A 17,669-nucleotide genomic window follows, 5' to 3' on the forward strand; every position below is an offset into this window, starting at 1 on the left:
CTCTTTGTATTAACCGCCGTCATACCAAGTATCATGTAAATGAAATAAAACCCGCTCATCCCTAATTAAACGATCACTTCTACTCAGCATAAATACATTCAACTCTAAATGCAAACGAATTTAAAATAAACATTAAACTCGAGCACATGAACCGAGCCTTACCGGCTCAGGTTACAGAGATAAACGAACAGCTGATCGTTGCCGCGCGTCAACAACCTAGTAAGTAAGTAAATGTAATAAAGAGTTCATTGATTGCGGCATCCAATTACCTAGATTCTGTCTTGAATGCAATTTTACTTTCCAAAATGAATATTTTACACCCCTCAGTCCTCTCACTCACTAACTTATATAAAGAATTATTAAAAAATAATATCAATTTTAATCATAACTTAGATTTTCCTGTTCCAATAACTTTAGAAAAATACCCACTATAATTAACATTTCTAAATTAACTACTTACTATTTTAACCGAAAGCTAGTTTCTGTTTTAAGTATCCCATTGATTTATCCCGAAAAATACACCGTTTATAAAGCTCTCCCTTTGCCTATACCTCACGAAGTAGAAAATCCTAACAATTTCTCTCTCATACACCCTTCTAGCTCTTTCATGGCGATAACCGATGATAAGTTACATTACGCACTATTTGAAAATCTAGATACATGTACCACAGTCAGTAGCGAATATTCCATTTGCCCGTTAATAACTATTTACTCTAGCATAAACAACCCATGTTGTGAAATACTGAAGTATCGAAATCTTTACCCAAAGAATGTGATTCTAAATTGATTGAATTGTTATTAAATTGATTTGGCATGTCCTAAATAACAATAAATGTATTTATATAACCAAAACCTCACCTTAATGTAAAATGTAATGATAAATGATAATATAAAAAAAAATGCTATATTTGGCACTGGTATTTTAAAATTAAGATACGATTTGTATTGGATACTCCAAAGCTATCAGTACCTCTAAAAATGTATTGATCCCAATAATATGCGATCAAATTTCAATATCATAGAAGATGACTGCTGTAAGGTAAGAAAGGAAAGTTCAATAATACAGTACCTGTACTAACACCCATCTCCCTCAGTAATAATTATAAATCTCGACTATTTAAAATCCGCATCTCATAAACTAGACAGTTTAGAAAACGACATAGATAACTTACAGCAGCAATCTCACCTTATGAAATATGGTTAGATACATACTATTCTAGTGTTACCTTATCTTTAGTTGGTTTTATGATGCTAAGCTTTATATTTAAGGGTTTCAAGTGTTATTATATTAATGGTAATTATAAGCGTTCATCAGCATCTAACTATTGTATTCAAATATTTAACCAGCGTAATAATGAAAGCAAAAGTAAACCTCATAATAATGTTAACTCCATCGAAACGACAGAAGTTTCCTTTGTACTCAGCTTCATCTATTTGAGATAAAGCTTCGTCTTATCGGGGGGGCTGTTATATGCAGCGCCAGCATTAGAATGTAGGTAACACGCGTGAACTACTTACGCCGCATCGTTTACGTCATTGCATTATTTTATAAAAGCATGTATCTAAGAAAATTAGGCTAGTCTAGTGAGTAACGTCTAGCTGTTTAATTAGCTCTTAAAATCCTTGTAATATTTAGTGGTGTTGAACGGTATAATAAATAAGTGGTGTAAATTGAATTTTGAGTTTTGTTTGGAAGAGACTCCCCCGGAAGCTGCCCTATAACAGTATGGTAATACAAAATCATATTTTCTGGATACTCATACAGCCAACTTTTACTATGGGACCTTCTTCGAAAACGTCATTTCAAAATCTACATCTCCATGCAAATTATGAAATCAATGATTTTGCTTTGTATCCAGTTCTCCATACTGTTCTTTTGCAAATTTGCATGCATTTTAATGAACTCGATACCAGAATTTACACATTTTTTCTGCCGAATTCGATATAAGTCCCATAGTTAAAGTTGATCGTAATCATGAATAAATCCAGACAATATTATTTTGTATTCCCAATTTTATTTCACCTAGTAGTTAGTGCATAGACTGCTTTCTCTCGACACAGGATTACAACTTTTGAACCTTAGTTTTGACAGTTGATATCGATTAAAATGGACAAATGTTAAATTAGAGCCACCCTAGACGACCATTAATTTTTCTTGATGGTTTCGAGGTCAGTTTTTTTCTTACAGTTTATCTGTCTATACGGGGTAATAATGTCTTTGGTTGTAGTACTAGCTCAGAATGACCTCATACTACGGCAAAATATGTGTTTTAAATATAAAGAATGACCAATGAATTCGCACGAAGCGCTTTGCTTCTTACGCGCACTGCCAAGGAGTGGAATTCCTTTTCCGGCGGCTATATTTCCGAGCTCATATAACCCGGCAACCTTCAAATCAAGAGTGAACAGGCATCTTCTGGGCGAGCTCACTCCATCTTAGGTTAGGCCACGTCTTTGCCTTTGGCTAGTCTGTGGCCAAGAGTAAGCCCATTTACAATAAAAAAAAATGCAAAATGAATTAAAATCCTGCTGAATAAACATTTACAATTTAATTCACCTACCAGCATGTGTATTGTATCTTGTACGCTTTTGTTAAACTATCTCGTACCCAGTTTCATGAATGTATTGTTAATTTTAATGATACCCGCACTTCATTATTTTTAAAAAGCTTTTGCATTTTAATTAAAACTTACTTTATAGTCCAAGAGCCCAAGGCCGCCCAACGTTACTTATTTTTACATAAATCGAAATGCACCTATTTCGACGGGAGCAATTTGAACGATTGATTAGAATATATAACTAGAGTAAATAGCGAAATTGTTCGGGTGCACCTTACCTAAAAAGTACATCGATAAAAAACGAGTCGCTAGTTTGGTCAGGTGCCCATTTTTCCGGCACCGGTTGGTTTTAGTATAATAATTTTATCCTACTTTCAGCACCTGGTACCTACCGGATAAATTTAATGGCAGCCTGGCCCAGGTAGAGAACAGGCATAAATTTAAAGTTTATACTAATAATGCTTAATCACATACATACACGTACTGGAAGAGAAGCTTATTATGCTACAGTATAAGACCAGAGGACTATTTCACAATAGTGACTATTGACAACATTTCATATTTTCGACTATTACTTTTTATTGTTTGGTTTGAAAGAACTCAATATTTAAAGATACATGTATTTTTAAATTTTTCCCAAAAACTGCTATTTTAATGCGAAAATCCCTTTTTATTACTACTTCGAACAGAAAGAGCGTAAAAGTTACAAACGTCAAGACACAGCTTTATGACGTCACATGTGTTGTTTCATACACCTAAGAAAACGACAAAATCATTCCTAAAAAACAAAGTTTTAACAGTCAGCTTAAACAGTCCGAGATGTCTGACTGTCAAGTGTCACTGTCAACAAATATTGAATAACTACTTCGTCGTTCATTGCTGTTCAACAAGGAAACATTTACGTTGAGTAACAATGTTACCTACTTATAAACCCAAAAATAGACACAAAATTCTTAGTGTCAATGTCACTGTGGTGAAGTAGCCCACACTAGTAACTTTTATAACAAACGCACGTCGCACATTATGTATGTATGCACGCCGTGTATGTACGTACGCAACACATGTAAGCGAATGAGAAAGATTCATTTTAGTTCCTTCTTATCCGCTTAAATGTGTTGCGAACGAAGTACTACGAACTCGGCGCGTACCTATACATTCATATCGTGCGGTGTACGTTTGTTAGAAGAGTTACTACTGTGCTTATGCTAAGCAGTGTGCGATAGAAGTTTTAAAATGTTGATGATGATTATGAATTAATAAGTAAGCCTTGGGATCTTGTTCTATCAAAGGGCAAATAAAATGACTGTTACTGACAGGACAATTAATTGTTTCACTGAACTAAATCGCTATGAATATTTAGTAGTTAACAACGAAAACTGGTCAATATACACGGTGCTCGTGAGCATTACGAGAGATTTTAACCAGGAATTTCTGAGGCTAAAGGAAAGATTTTTTTAATACACATGAGAAACTTTTGCCAAAAAAAAATTTTTTACTGTTTTCGAATGTATTTTCCCATAAAAAGTAAATGTCATTCAGAAAACTAGCACTTCAAATGAATTTTGACGGTTTTTTTTTCTAAAAACCTCATTTTGAAAGCTTTTATTTCGTACTTTTGGACATCTATCAATGAGGATAGTGAGACTAATTCTCCGTAATGGCATCAACATCGTTAAAAAAGCCTTTTGCCTGAGTAACAATAAGATTTTTTTTTTAATTGGTCATAACTCTGAAACTAGGCGAAATCAAGAAAAGTGTATATGACATTTTAGTCTTAAAATGGGATCAGGAATATGCTCTTAAAGTCTCTCGCAATGCTCACGAGCACCATGTATTTAGCTTCTCGTACATTGTGACCCTTCTGCTCTTGAATATTGATTAAGTGAATAATTATACGGCACATCAATCTCAGAGGCAATGATGGTACAAAAATACATCTTTCTTTTTTCCAAGAAAAAGAAATAAGCTCGCTCTTTGAAAACAAAGACAGTAATGGAAATAAGGTCCCTTAGTATTTCCATTGAAGAGCAGGCCGTTTCGTCTGTCTGCACTGTTTTGTTCTGACCCTTAAAGGCTGCTGTATTATCTATTATTTCCAATTTTATACAGCCCAATAAGGCACGTCAAAATCTTACTCGTGTTTCTGTATTGGAATTTACTGTGAAAAATTACATTTAAGTTCAAAGTGACGTTCATTTATTTTTAACCCCCGACGCAAAAACGACGGGGTAAGTTTGACGTGTCTGTCTGTTTGTCTGTGTGTATGTGTCTGTCTGTGGCATCGTAGCTCCCGAACGGATGAACCGATTTAGATTTTTTTTTTGTTTGAAAGCTGAGTTGGTCGGGAGTGTTCTTAGTCATGTTTCATGAAAATCGGTCTACTATGTCGCGGTCGGGGTTTTTTTCACCTATTTCTTACCTATACATCAGTACTATAATCGTATCTCGTGATAAATTGTGACTGTGTGAACTGTGTAATTTTTTTTATTTCTACTAAAAGTAAGATTTACGTAACTATAATATAAAATAAATAAATATGGGTACCTACGAGCTATACTTATGGGTATCTCTTAACTTAACTATAAATATGGGTATCTCGTACATGCAAAATATTAGCCAGTTTTTAAATTGTGATTGTCTAAACTAACTTACTATGTAGATCGTATTCCTGTTAGCGGTTGTATTATTCCTATTCTTAGTTCCAGTTGCATCAACCACATTTGACAGACACATCATCGTCACGCAGCATATGTCTATGGAATTTCCAAATCAATAAAATTTAACGAACGCTTTAACGGTGACAGACGGTTTGACGCAACCGGCCCTTAGTGATTTTTAAAAACTTAACCTTTTTTATACTACGTCGGTGGCAAACAAGCATACAGTCTGCCTGATGGAAAGCGGTCGCCGTAACCTATGGACGCCTGCAACTCAAAGAGTGTCACATGCGCGTTGCCACCCCATTAGAAATTTGTACACTCCCTTTTGCTGTGTTAAGTATAAGTACACAGCAAAAAGGAGTGTACAAGTTCCAAGGAGGGTTCGGGTTGCCGACGACTCAAAGGACAATAGACGGAACAAATTAGTTCCGTAAGTCCTCCCGTCGTCAGCACACCGCACGCTCGTTGAGCTCTGGCAGCCTTACTCGCCGGCAGGAACACAACACTATGAGGGTCTAATGCTATTTGGCTGCGGTCTTCTGTGAGGCGGAGGTACCCTTTTAACCTTTTTAAAAATCACTAAAAATGTGAATAAATAACATTTGTGGTTTACCTGTATCCCGCGTACACTGATAACGGAATCGTGCTTCTCTCTTCCACCCACGGGCACATCGCAAATTATTCGAACACCCTGTTGACAAACAGTTTTAGATTAATTTTAAATATCGGATATAAAGTTAGGAAAAAATCATTGGTACGAGGCAGGATTTATCACGCGAGTGGAAAGACGCACGCTGCTTAAATTTTTAACCCCCGACGCAAAAATAAGTTTGACGTGTCTATCTGTGTGTATGTCTGTCTGTCTGTTTGTCTGTCTGTCTGTCTGTCTGTGTGTGTGTCTGTCTGTGGCATCGTAGCTCTCGAACGGATGAACCGATTTTGATTTAGTTTTTTTTTGTCTGAAAGCTGAGTTAGTCGGGAGTGTTCTTAGCCATGTTTCATGAAAATCGGTTCACTAGGTCGCGGTCGGGGGTTTTTCAAAATTTTAATTACTAAAGCAGTTAATAATATATGGGATGAAATGGTAACGCATTTTCACAAAATGTTGTCCAAAACCTAATTCGCAAATCCTGATGTTTAGACTCGTTCTAATTAGAAATTTCAGAATGCTCTCTTCATCTCACCATCCAAAAAAGATTATTTTTCCGTTCTACTAACGTTCTGGAAATCACAATTTCCATACAATATTTTGAGACAATTTTTATAGTCAGGTTGAAATCTGCTATTGATTCTGACAATCAGATGACAATCAAGTTTTGGTCACCATCATTATGCTTAATGGCTTTGGTATAAAGTACAAATTAATAAAATTTGAGTGTCATTTAAATAAGCGCCGTGAACACAGCCATTTGTCAAATCCAACCGTGTGGCAACCAGACTAATGGCAGCGAGGTTTTAATCCCGTTTGATGCAAATCCGTTTGTTCAATGTCCATAAATCTGTTAGCTACTGAAAACTGTTTTCATGTTAAATGTAAAATGGGGATATGTTGGGTTGTTTTTCGGACTTTTAAGTGATTGGCCTAACTGAATATTTAGGCGTGAATGGACGATTAGTTTTGTCACTGTCTTTTTAATCGTTCAGCTGAATGCATAGGTACAAAATAAATTATTTGATCTCCTCCTCACAGTAGACCTGCCGACAGTAGATTTCCCGGAGGAAGAAGAGGTCTGCCAACAGCGGTTACAATAATACATGGTTAGGTATACATGCATTAGATTTGCACAACTAATTATAGGCAAACACCACTTGTGTAATCTTAAATTAAATTAACATTGAGTAGTTTAAAAAAGGAAACTGAAACATGCTGTAGTTTTACAATTTGGAAACATAAACTGTGCTGAAGATGCATAGAGACAAGAGAAATATTTACTACACGTAGAAAATGAATCAGATGCTGAAAAAAATCTATACACCCGCATTACAATGATAAAAACTTTTAACAAACAAATACAACCGAATTCAAAAAGAATAATCATCATCATGAGGTTCACTTTATGAAAGTGCCAGTTTTCGAGAGAAACTACTCGAGTTACTTAAGAAAACACCGAACACTCTAAAAAATGAAGACCAACTAAGAGCAGTTTTCTCTTAGTTGACGTTAAGTTAATTACTACAATTACGATCTTATATAATTCAAATAAAGCTGATTACTAAAAACAACAAGGGAATGTATGATTGAACTAATAACTTAGGTGTTTTGTTATTCCTAACCATTGTACACCTTGAATCAATTATGAACTTGTTAGGCATAACTATGTAACATAGGTTGATTCAATCCTTAGTTGAACTTACTAAGGTAATTTAGTTAACATAATTATTTTTCATGGAATTATTGAACAAGATCTTAATCGATTCAGTTACGTTGCAAAAGTAAGAGCAATCAAAATTACCTTATTCGATTTGTCTAAGATCTTATCAGGCTCGTATGGAATCAAGATGCTTGACTACGACTATCAAAATATTGATAGGAACAACCAAATTTTTTTTAGAGTGAAATCACCATACATGTGCCTTTAAAAATTGAGGAGTTCCCTCAACTCTTCATGGATCCCATCATCAGAACAGCTCCAGATTAATATGGGACCACCTTGGAGGTAGCTCCTCACAAATAAAAAAAGAATTATTGAACTCAGACTACGGGTCTCGGAGTAATCAGGTAACATACATAAAATAATGATCCCGAATATACAACGTGTTACACCATGCACTGAAAACCAGAAAACAGTTTGTTCAGAATCAAGAGTAGAATCGATTACGCTATATTTTAATGCAGGTTATTTTTTGTATTTAGTTTTCATTTTTTGCGTGCCCGATCTAAAAGTTACAAAAGCAAAAGTTACTACTGTACCTATCTCTAATAGAGGATTGCATACTTGGTAATGTTTTAATACTTTTAATACTGGCTGTTCTTTTTATTAAAGATTGAATTTTGAAAAGTTCGCTCTTCTGGCTCAGTGATAAGATTCAATTTACCATGGCAAAAATACGACAGGTCAGTCCCTGTTACTACAAAGCGAATGTCAGTTGCCAATGTCACTACCGTATTTCAGGCAATAAAGGCTGTTTTTCTTACAATTTGTAACAAACTATCGCCTTATCGACTTTTGTTCTAAACCCAGTTTGTATGACTGACAATTGATAAGATACCTAAAGCCTTATGCCTTTGCAATAAGGATAACGAATTGCCAGTAATCTGTTTGGACCACGATGATACACTAACACGGCACGCATACGTCGTAATCAACGAACGTAGAGTTACTAATCAACTAGGCTTACGAAAATAAAAGAAACAGCAATATCTTTGGAAATAATAGGCCGATTTAAGAATAAATTCGCTAGACTAACTCTAAATAATAAAAATCTGTTGGGGTGTCTGAGGTTTTCAGTGGTTGGTGTAACATGTTGTATAACCTCTTTACCTAAGAAGTCGGTTAAAAATAAATAACTATACTCACAATCAAGAAACGCTTTACAATATGAAATTAATCTTATTATTGAACAAACTCAGAGGGGTCTGTCACACAGTAGAATACTAAAAGTCAAAGTGAATAGCAAACGCTCATCAGAGCCATTGATCTCTAGTGGTGTACGACAGGGATCAATTTTGGGGCCGTTTTGTTACAATGCATAGCAAAACTTATAAAAATTTTGAATCATTTTATAAAATGATATTATCTTTCACCAAACGAAGTTACAACACGGGTTGGAACCGAACCCATCGCTCACACGTCGTCAGGATGGATGAGATGGCCGCTAATCAATAACGGAGTGATCTCTGGAGGAAATGGCGTGGTTGAACAGACGCATTATACCTTGATTTTTACCTGACTAACAAGAAAAAACCTCTAGCGGCCCACCATACAAAAAATTGCTAATCAAATTTGAATCAATAATGGCACTAGAAAACAGGCCTGAATTTCTTCAGACCAGATCAGGTAACATACATAAAATAATGATCCCGAATATATAACCTCTTTACCTAAGAAGTCGGTTAAAAATAAATAACTATACTCACAAGCAAGAAACACTTTACAATATGAAATTAATCTTATTATTGAACAAACTCAGAGGGGTCTGTCACACAGTAGAATACTAAAAGTCAATGTGAATAGTAAACGCTCATCAGAGTCATTGGTCTCTAGTGGTGTACGACAGGGATCAATTTTGGGGCCGTTTTGTTACAATGCATAGCAAAACTTATAAAAATTTTGAATCATTTTATAAAATGATATTATCTTTCACCAAACGAAGTTACAACACGGGTTGGAACCGAACCCATCGCTCACACGTCGCCAGGATGGATGAGATGGCCGCTAATCAATAACGGAGTGATCCCTGGAGGAAATGGCGTGGTTGAACAGACGCATTAGTCCTTGATTTTTACCTGACTAACAAGAAAAAACCTCTAGCGGCCCACCATATAAAAAACTGCTAATCAAATTTGAATCAATAATGGTACTAGAAAACAGGCCTGAATTTAATTTAGTATGAGGACATTGAACCCCTGGTGGATAAAAATTTCTTTTGCAGAAAAAAAATAAAAACAAAAAATAAATGTCGTCTGGTAAATATTATAAAATATGCAATGAATTTTTTAAAGAATTTATTTTGCATTCTTTGAAATGCATTCGCTGGTGATATTGCAAATTGAATTAATTTTTAACAAGCGGAAACATCTGCAAACGATGCTCTTCTGGGAATAAATTGAAAAGTTTGAAATTATTGCCCTGGGTGAGACTTGCAATATGACACATACTGGTTTAAACTTTAAAGATGTTTACTTAACGGAGCTTCCGTTGCAATATAATTATCAGGGTTCAGATATATCGTAGCATGGTAAGACGTTAGAGAACCATGTTACCGTCATGTGTGCATACAGCGACTAACAAAGTGAAGTAAGAAACCGTTCTGACAGTGTGATACTTTTGAGAGCACATTTTGTAGTAGTCGGGTTTTAGTTTTTGAACTTATTTTTTTTCTGTATGTTTTTTTTTTCTTAGACCTTATCTGTCTATACGGAGTTACATATGTCTTTGGTAAAAACATATAATTTGGCGCAAAATTGTTACAGGATCCTTTTGTTCCGAACCTTTTGCTAACATCAGCATGTAACATTATCATCAATCTCATTTCCTCGTTCGTAAATAGAATCGGTTTCCTTAATTAGAGAGCGTAATTAACATACGCACAATATAATGAAAAATAAAATATCCATAAATTTCGTCTTGTTAAGAAATAGAATACACGTGTTTGGGTGTTATTATATTGTTAGAAATGTAATACACAATGTGCTTAGTCATATTGTTAATTAACGTTTTTGTTTTTGTATTTGTACTTTTTATATTTAGTGTAGTTCTTGGTTGTAATTCGACATTTAGAGACCTTCTACATCTCTAATAAATTGTATAGAGTTAACTTTAGTTAGAACTTAGAATTAGTATATAATAATATCAATTGTAATTTCAATTCAATCCATACTAGTATAATATTATAAATGCGAAAGTAACTCTGTCTGTCTGTCTGTCTGTCTGTCTGTCTGTCTGTCTGTCTGTTACGCTTTCCCGCTTAAACCACGCAGCCGATTTTGATGAAATTTAGAACAGACAATCTTTAGACCCTGAGACAAAACATAGGCTACTTTTTATTTCGAAAAAAAGGGATGAAGGGGTTGAAAAAGAGGTTGAAAGTTTGTATGGGATTTCTTAATTTTAAAAGATAAAACCATGAAACTTTATATTTTAGCACTTGATAAGAAATCATTAAACATATATTTAAAGTCACATACAGGTCGAACGCGATTAATTAACATTATTTTTACCTTTAAAATAAACATGGTGGGAAATAAACATTAACTAAAAGCGGGTAGATTATATTTATTTGTCTACCCCGAACATTTATACAAATTAATATCGGGTAGTTTTGTGTTGTTTACATCTCCGGTGACATTTTGCTGGGACGTCAGTCTTCTGCGACCACGGCCAGTGCAACCTGGCCAAAACGTTGGGAAAAAAGGTAAAAATAATGTTAATTAATCGCGTTCGACCTGTATGTGACTTTAAATATGTGTACAAAGCGCGAGAACTTAAAGTGTTATATCATTAAACATCTTGATAAGGGATAGGGATAGCGATAGGGATAGCGATAGCGATAGCGATAGCGATAGCGATAGCGATAGCGATAGGGATAGGGATACGGATACGGATAATATGGGTATCGTTAGAGGGATACGGATAATCGGTCGGCGGTCTCTTACAATCAATGTGCTCTAAGACGATCGTTGTTTGCTTGGTTTGCGATAAGTATAAGCAAAATGTAAAAAATTGTAAGGGATAATAGAAAAAAGTACTTTTTACCCACCGATCATAGTGTCGAAATACGGGCTATGTGGGATGTTTATAAAGGTTTCCCCAGCGTATATAGAATTACCTACGCTGTGGTCGATGTGTAATATTTCTACAATCATTGCAAGCAAAAGTATTATGTGCAATCGAAATAATCGCAGATAAATATACTTACAGAGAAACCTAAGGATCCAAATGAAAATCTTAATGAATACTTTTATTACGCGGGCGAAGCCGCGGGTAAAAGCTAGTTTTAAATATTTTCTAAATACCTATGTACATGTGACGTGTAAAAGTGCCCCTGTGGCCTATTTGCTGAATAAATTATTTTGATTTTTGATTTTTTGATTTTTGAACATACATGACTTACGAGTCTGTAAGGTACAGTACCTACTTAACGAGGCCTACATTTAAAATGTTAGGATTATTTCACTTTTCGAACTAGTGCGGAAAAAAACACCATAATTATGTATTGAAAAACTAATAACGATGGCTATTCTCACATCTATAGCAGTGTCGATGAGAAGATACAGCGGTTTGTACGCATGCGCTACCTTCGCTCTGAACACGAACAATTTGCGCCTGCACACGCGTCGTGGCTCCAAAATTATCTGAAACAATAGACCGGTGCACTTAGACTGTGAAAATGAAAAAAAGTAAATTATATATTAAATTAATAATTGCAGAAAGCACGACCCTGTGGCATGTCGTTTTCTTTCAACCCCTTAATTACCAAGAGTGGCACTAAAAATTGAGTAGTTTCATTATGCTCTGTACATCCCTTTATGGTACAGGCGTGATTGTATTCTATGTATGTATGTACTACCGCACAATACGCGTTTGCCTTAAAATTAAGTAGTAGTAGTACAGTAGTAGTAGTAACTCTTTATTGTAGGCACAAAAACACATTAAAAAATAGCATACATTTAGATGGGAAGTACAAAGGCGAACCCTTTGAGGGATCTCTTCCAGTTAACCTTGGAGTAAATGTGAGAAAAAATTTGAAGAGGGTAACAAATTCCGCAATTTGTACAACAATGTACCATAAAGACAATGGGTAAATAATATATAAGTAATTAATAAATAAATAAAATAGTTACACATATAGTTATAGGATAAACCTAACTATTGATCACACAAAAGGAATGTGAAAGATACACTAAAGAGCTGACAAGGAACACAAAATATATATACAAAGCAACAAGGCAAATTAGTCAGTCAGATAACCATAGCTTCTTTAATTTTATTAACCGTGGTTTTCATAAATATAAAATAATGTTTTTTTTCCTTTCTACAACAACAATGCAGGTCATTGCGAGCCAGAGCTCATACATTTTAAACAAGCTCTTGTCTTGGGCACTGTTGTTTAGGGATGTTCCGGATAGTTTTGGCCGAATACCAAATACTGAATGTCCCCTGCTCACGGCCTGCTGATTCGGCGTAAGTTAGGGCCCATTTAAACGGTGCGAGAACTCGCATACGAGTTTTATTACATTGCGGTATTTGATGGCTGTGCAAAATTATATGTATCTCAACAGCCCGCAATGTAACTAAAATCGCATGCGAGTTCGCACGCCGTCTAAATCAGGCCTTATTTTTTATGAGTAAAAAATCGACATGACATTCATACATTTTGAGTCACATTATTAAACTAAGTAAAACTGTTTGCCATCAATGCACAGTGTTTGATAAAATATTGTTGCAAAAACAAGTGAATAAAGTTAGGGTCAATCACGAATCCATGATAAAGATGATTCGAAATCAACTAGGTAATGCTATAAAAAAACAAGGTTAAATAGGTTTTAATTCGTTTTTAATGGTTGGTAATGGTTTTTAATGGTTGCCCGTGTGGTGGCGGGTTAAGAATTTCACCACCCCCTTTCTTCCCGTGGGTGTCGTAGAAGTCGACTGTGGGATATGGGTTAAATTGTTGTGGTACAATTTCGCGCAGTGGGCGAGAGGCTGGAACATGAATTTCATTTTTCATTTTCAACTGTTTGCCATCCCAGTGTTTGATAAAATATTTTGCAAAAACAAGTGGCACTGAAACTTGAGTAGTTCATGTGCTCTTGGTGCATGTGCTTTATGGGATACAGGCGTGATTGTATGTATGTATGTATGTATGTTTAATGGTTAGCAAAAATTATTAGTAAGTAAGTAGTATTTTATACTTTTACTCGCGTGCAATAGATATTAGCGGAAAATAAAGCAATATTCGACCGAATACCGAATATTCGCTAAAATAGCCGAATAGTTTGAATACCAAATACTTGCTGGATATTCGTGGCTACTCTACTGTCGACTGTACATTACAATCAGTTCAGTACCTGAATCGATAAAAAAACAGTTAGAAGCTCAACAATGGATTCCATTACAATTATTTTCTAAAGATTGTAAAGAGTTTCCTTCGAAGCAATGTGAAATGTAAATGCGCGTTAATAGAAGCTTAAAGCCAGAGATACACTAAAGTGACTTCAGTATAATTGAGGAGTGTCTTTTCAAAAGGGCTTATTTCAAATAATTCTTTTTTTTTAACTATGAATGCAGTTTTTCTTAGTACTTATAGAAAATTAAACGTTGACTTGAGATAAAAGTTCAAAAAGTCTCGCCTTGATCTTTAAAAAAAAGATTAACATCAATGTTCAGAACACATTTTGAAAAATGTGTTATGATTATTTATGTGGATAAACCAATGTATGTAGTACAACAACATTAACCCCTCGTATGCTTAGACACGGATCCGTGCGTGGGAATTTAAATCTATTGCTTTAAATGTCAAGGTCACTTTTTCAATGACCAAAATTGACAAGCCGCATACGAGGGGTTAATATCAACTAACGTTAATACAAAATCCAAAAATAAAATAAAACTATTTTAAAATAATAACAAACGCTACAAGGCCACAACAAAAGGGTTTAATTCCCAAAAGATCGCATCAAAAGTGCTTAATTCTCAAAAACATAATTATGGTAATTTAATATTTATTTATGTACAACATTTGTTACGTTTGATGTAATCATAGCATTAACGTAAACTTACAATATTATAATTTTGCAAATTAAATATTAATTTCAATTTCAATACCGTGGAAATATGTTTTTCTCGATTTCCCAAAAAAAGTTCAAAGTGGAAATAAGCCCTTTTGAAAAGACACTCGTGGGCGTATCATACCCGAACCTTAAAACGAAAAAAATGAATAGAGAATAAAATCGTCTTGAGTAGGACAATTTGGCCCATATTCTTAAAGCCGGACCAGAAGTATATGACTACGCGCCATGTTGCGGATTTTCATTAATAGTATTTTATACAATCGTGATATAATACAAAGCTTTTCAGTCGAGTACCATGTTTAGGCCACGAAGCTTGCTGAGTGGCCTAATAGTACGGTACGAGAGTGAAAAGCTTAATTATATCACTATTGTATACAATACTTTTTCTACGAGTCATCATCTTCATCATCAATGGACGGAAATATCATCATTCATGCAAGTTAAAATGAATGTTAATAGAGTCGTTCACCGTTGTATCAACATCGAATTACCTAGCAACCAATTGTTTGTAATAACCGTCTCTGATTGGCCGATAACGCGACAGATAAAAAAAAATGTGTTTCAGATGCAGGAAAATTTGCCAGGTATCGCAAATTAGTATAGAAATTGTATGAAGTTCTATTTTTGAAATTATTACAGTTAACTAAAGTCAACTATAATGAGCTTATTATAATTGAGTCGGAACTGCCATAGAGTATCCAACACTGAAAAGTTAGCACTTATAGTTTAGTCTGTGCTGTCCTAATTGACAGATTACAGTCGACAAGTAGAAAAATCTATTTTCTTCATACTAAACTGAACAGTTACGTCCTTATATCATACACAACAGCACTCTCCTGACTATCCATACTAATATTATAAATGGGAAAGTGTGTGTGTCTGTCTGTTTGTTTGTCCGTCTTTCACGGCAAAACGGAGCGACAAATTGACGTGATTTTTTAGGTGGAGATAGTTGAAAGGTTGGAAAATGTCTTGTGTGACTATATAGACTACTTTTTGTCTCTTTCTAACGCGGGCGAAGCCGCGGGCAAAAGCTAGTAATCATATATTTCTGGTCAGGCTTTAACTTGATTGTGTTTAAAAATAGACAAATATTAATATTAGTGCCATCTATATGAGAATCAGCCAGAGGTTTAGCGCTATCTAGACAACAGTACTTTTTAGGGTTCCGTAGTCAACTAGGAACCCTTATAGTTTCGCCATGTCTGTCTGTCCGTCCGTCCGTCCGTCCGCGGATAATCTCAGTAACCGTTAGCACTAGACAGCTGAAATTTGGTACCAATATGTATATCAATCACGCCAACAAAGTGCAAAAATAAAAAATGGAAAAAAATGTTTTATTGGGGTACCTACATGTAAAGTGGGGGCTGAATTTTTTTTAAATTCAAACCCCAACGTGTGATATATTGTTGGATAGGTATTTAAAAATGAATAAGGGTTTACTAAGATCGTTTTTTGATAATATTAATATTTTCGGAAATAATCGCTCCTAAAGGAAAAAAAAGTGCGTCCCCCCCCCTCTAACTTTTGAACCATATTTTTAAAAAATATGAAAAAAATCACAAAAGTAGAACTTTGTAAAGACTTTCTAGGAAAATTGTTTTGAACTTGATAGGTTCAGTAGTTTTTGAGAAAAATACGGAAAACTACGGAACCCTACACTGAGCGTGGCCCGACACGCTCTTGGCCGGTTTTTTTATTGATGGTTCTGAGGTACGTTTTTTTCGTCAGACTTGATCTGTCTACACGGAGTTACTTAATTGGGTGAATCAACTTTTTCTTGCCTGTTATTGCCATGGTTACGGTCCCCTGAGTCACGCTGGTTTTATGCAAAATTATGCTTCTGAAATTGTGCAAGCAAGCATGTAGTCCATGTTTGTAGGTAGAAAATTAAGGAAAGGGCTAAAAAAATGCATTTTTGCATAGTTTAAGTAGCATAATTTTGCATAAAACCAGCGTGACTTAGGAGACCGTAACCATGGCAATAACAGGCAAGAAAAGTTGATTCATCCAATTATGTCCTTGGTTAAGCTAAGAAATCAGAGTGTTGGGCCCTAAAGGTGACGGATGAAAAGAGATTGCACGTGGCAGAGATGAGAATGTTAAGATGGATGTGTGGCGTGACAAGAATGGATAAGATAAAGAATGAGTATATCAGAGGAAGCCTGAAAGTAGCACCGATTGTTGAAAAAGTAAGAGCGAATCGACTATCATGGTATGGACATGTAATGCGGAGGGATGAAAGGCATGTGACGAGAAAGGTATTACGAATGAATGTGGAAGGTGGTGGAAGTAACGGGAGGGGAAAACCGAAGAAGAGGTGGATGGACTGTGTGAGACATGATATGGAACTAAAACAAGTTAATGATGAGATGACGAGTGACAGAGATGTATGGAAGAGAAAGACATGCTGCGCCGACCCCAAGTGACTGGGATAAGGGCAAGAGAATGATGTTAAGCTAAGAAACATACCAATCTCACGGAAAATTGATTTTATTACAATCTATCTAGACATTTATGCATAAAGTTGATCGAACGAGGACTTAGAGTCCTAGTGTATCGCTTACCTAAACATTTTCATTAACTGTTACAATTTGCTTCTTGCTAACGAATGCACGAGGAAAAAGAAAATGGTCTAACAAGGTAATACAATACCCTTTTAAGCAATTAAAATTCAGAATCAAAGTTTCAAAATGGTTGATTTGAGTGAGTTTTAGATCCCCGGTTCCCAATGAACTTTTAAAATAATAAGATTACGTTGTTGGATACCCTTTCTTATTTTAGTGGATACCTATTGTACTAAAAAGAAATTGAGAGCGGCGGAAAGTACCTAAATAGTGTCAATTTTACAGGAAAAAACCCAGCCAACATCACAAATCGTCACTACTTTAAAAAAAACTTGTATCTTCGTCTGTCAATGAAAAGAAAATTGTAGTAAGTATGTATGGAATGCATATAGACTTAGTGCGTTTTAACTTTGAGAAGCAGCGTATCTCA

The 17,669-nt window shown here is 35.2% G+C and overlaps 1 protein-coding gene across 1 annotated transcript in view; it reads right to left on the reverse strand.

Moving 5' to 3' along the window:
* LOC125230405 overlaps positions 1 to 17,669 on the reverse strand; it is a 158,056-nt gene that overhangs the window by 72,154 nt on the left and 68,233 nt on the right. Inside the window, exons 18-19 of the mRNA XM_048135543.1 lie at positions 12,126 to 12,233; positions 5,832 to 5,909 (exon numbers count right to left, since the gene is read on the reverse strand). Of these exons, the coding sequence (XP_047991500.1) occupies positions 5,832 to 5,909; positions 12,126 to 12,233 (186 nt within the window). The remainder of the gene's footprint in view (positions 1 to 5,831; positions 5,910 to 12,125; positions 12,234 to 17,669) is intronic.

The sequence above is a fragment of the Leguminivora glycinivorella genome, chromosome 10, assembly GCF_023078275.1.
Source record: "Leguminivora glycinivorella isolate SPB_JAAS2020 chromosome 10, LegGlyc_1.1, whole genome shotgun sequence".
In the NCBI taxonomy this organism is placed as follows: domain Eukaryota; kingdom Metazoa; phylum Arthropoda; class Insecta; order Lepidoptera; family Tortricidae; genus Leguminivora; species Leguminivora glycinivorella.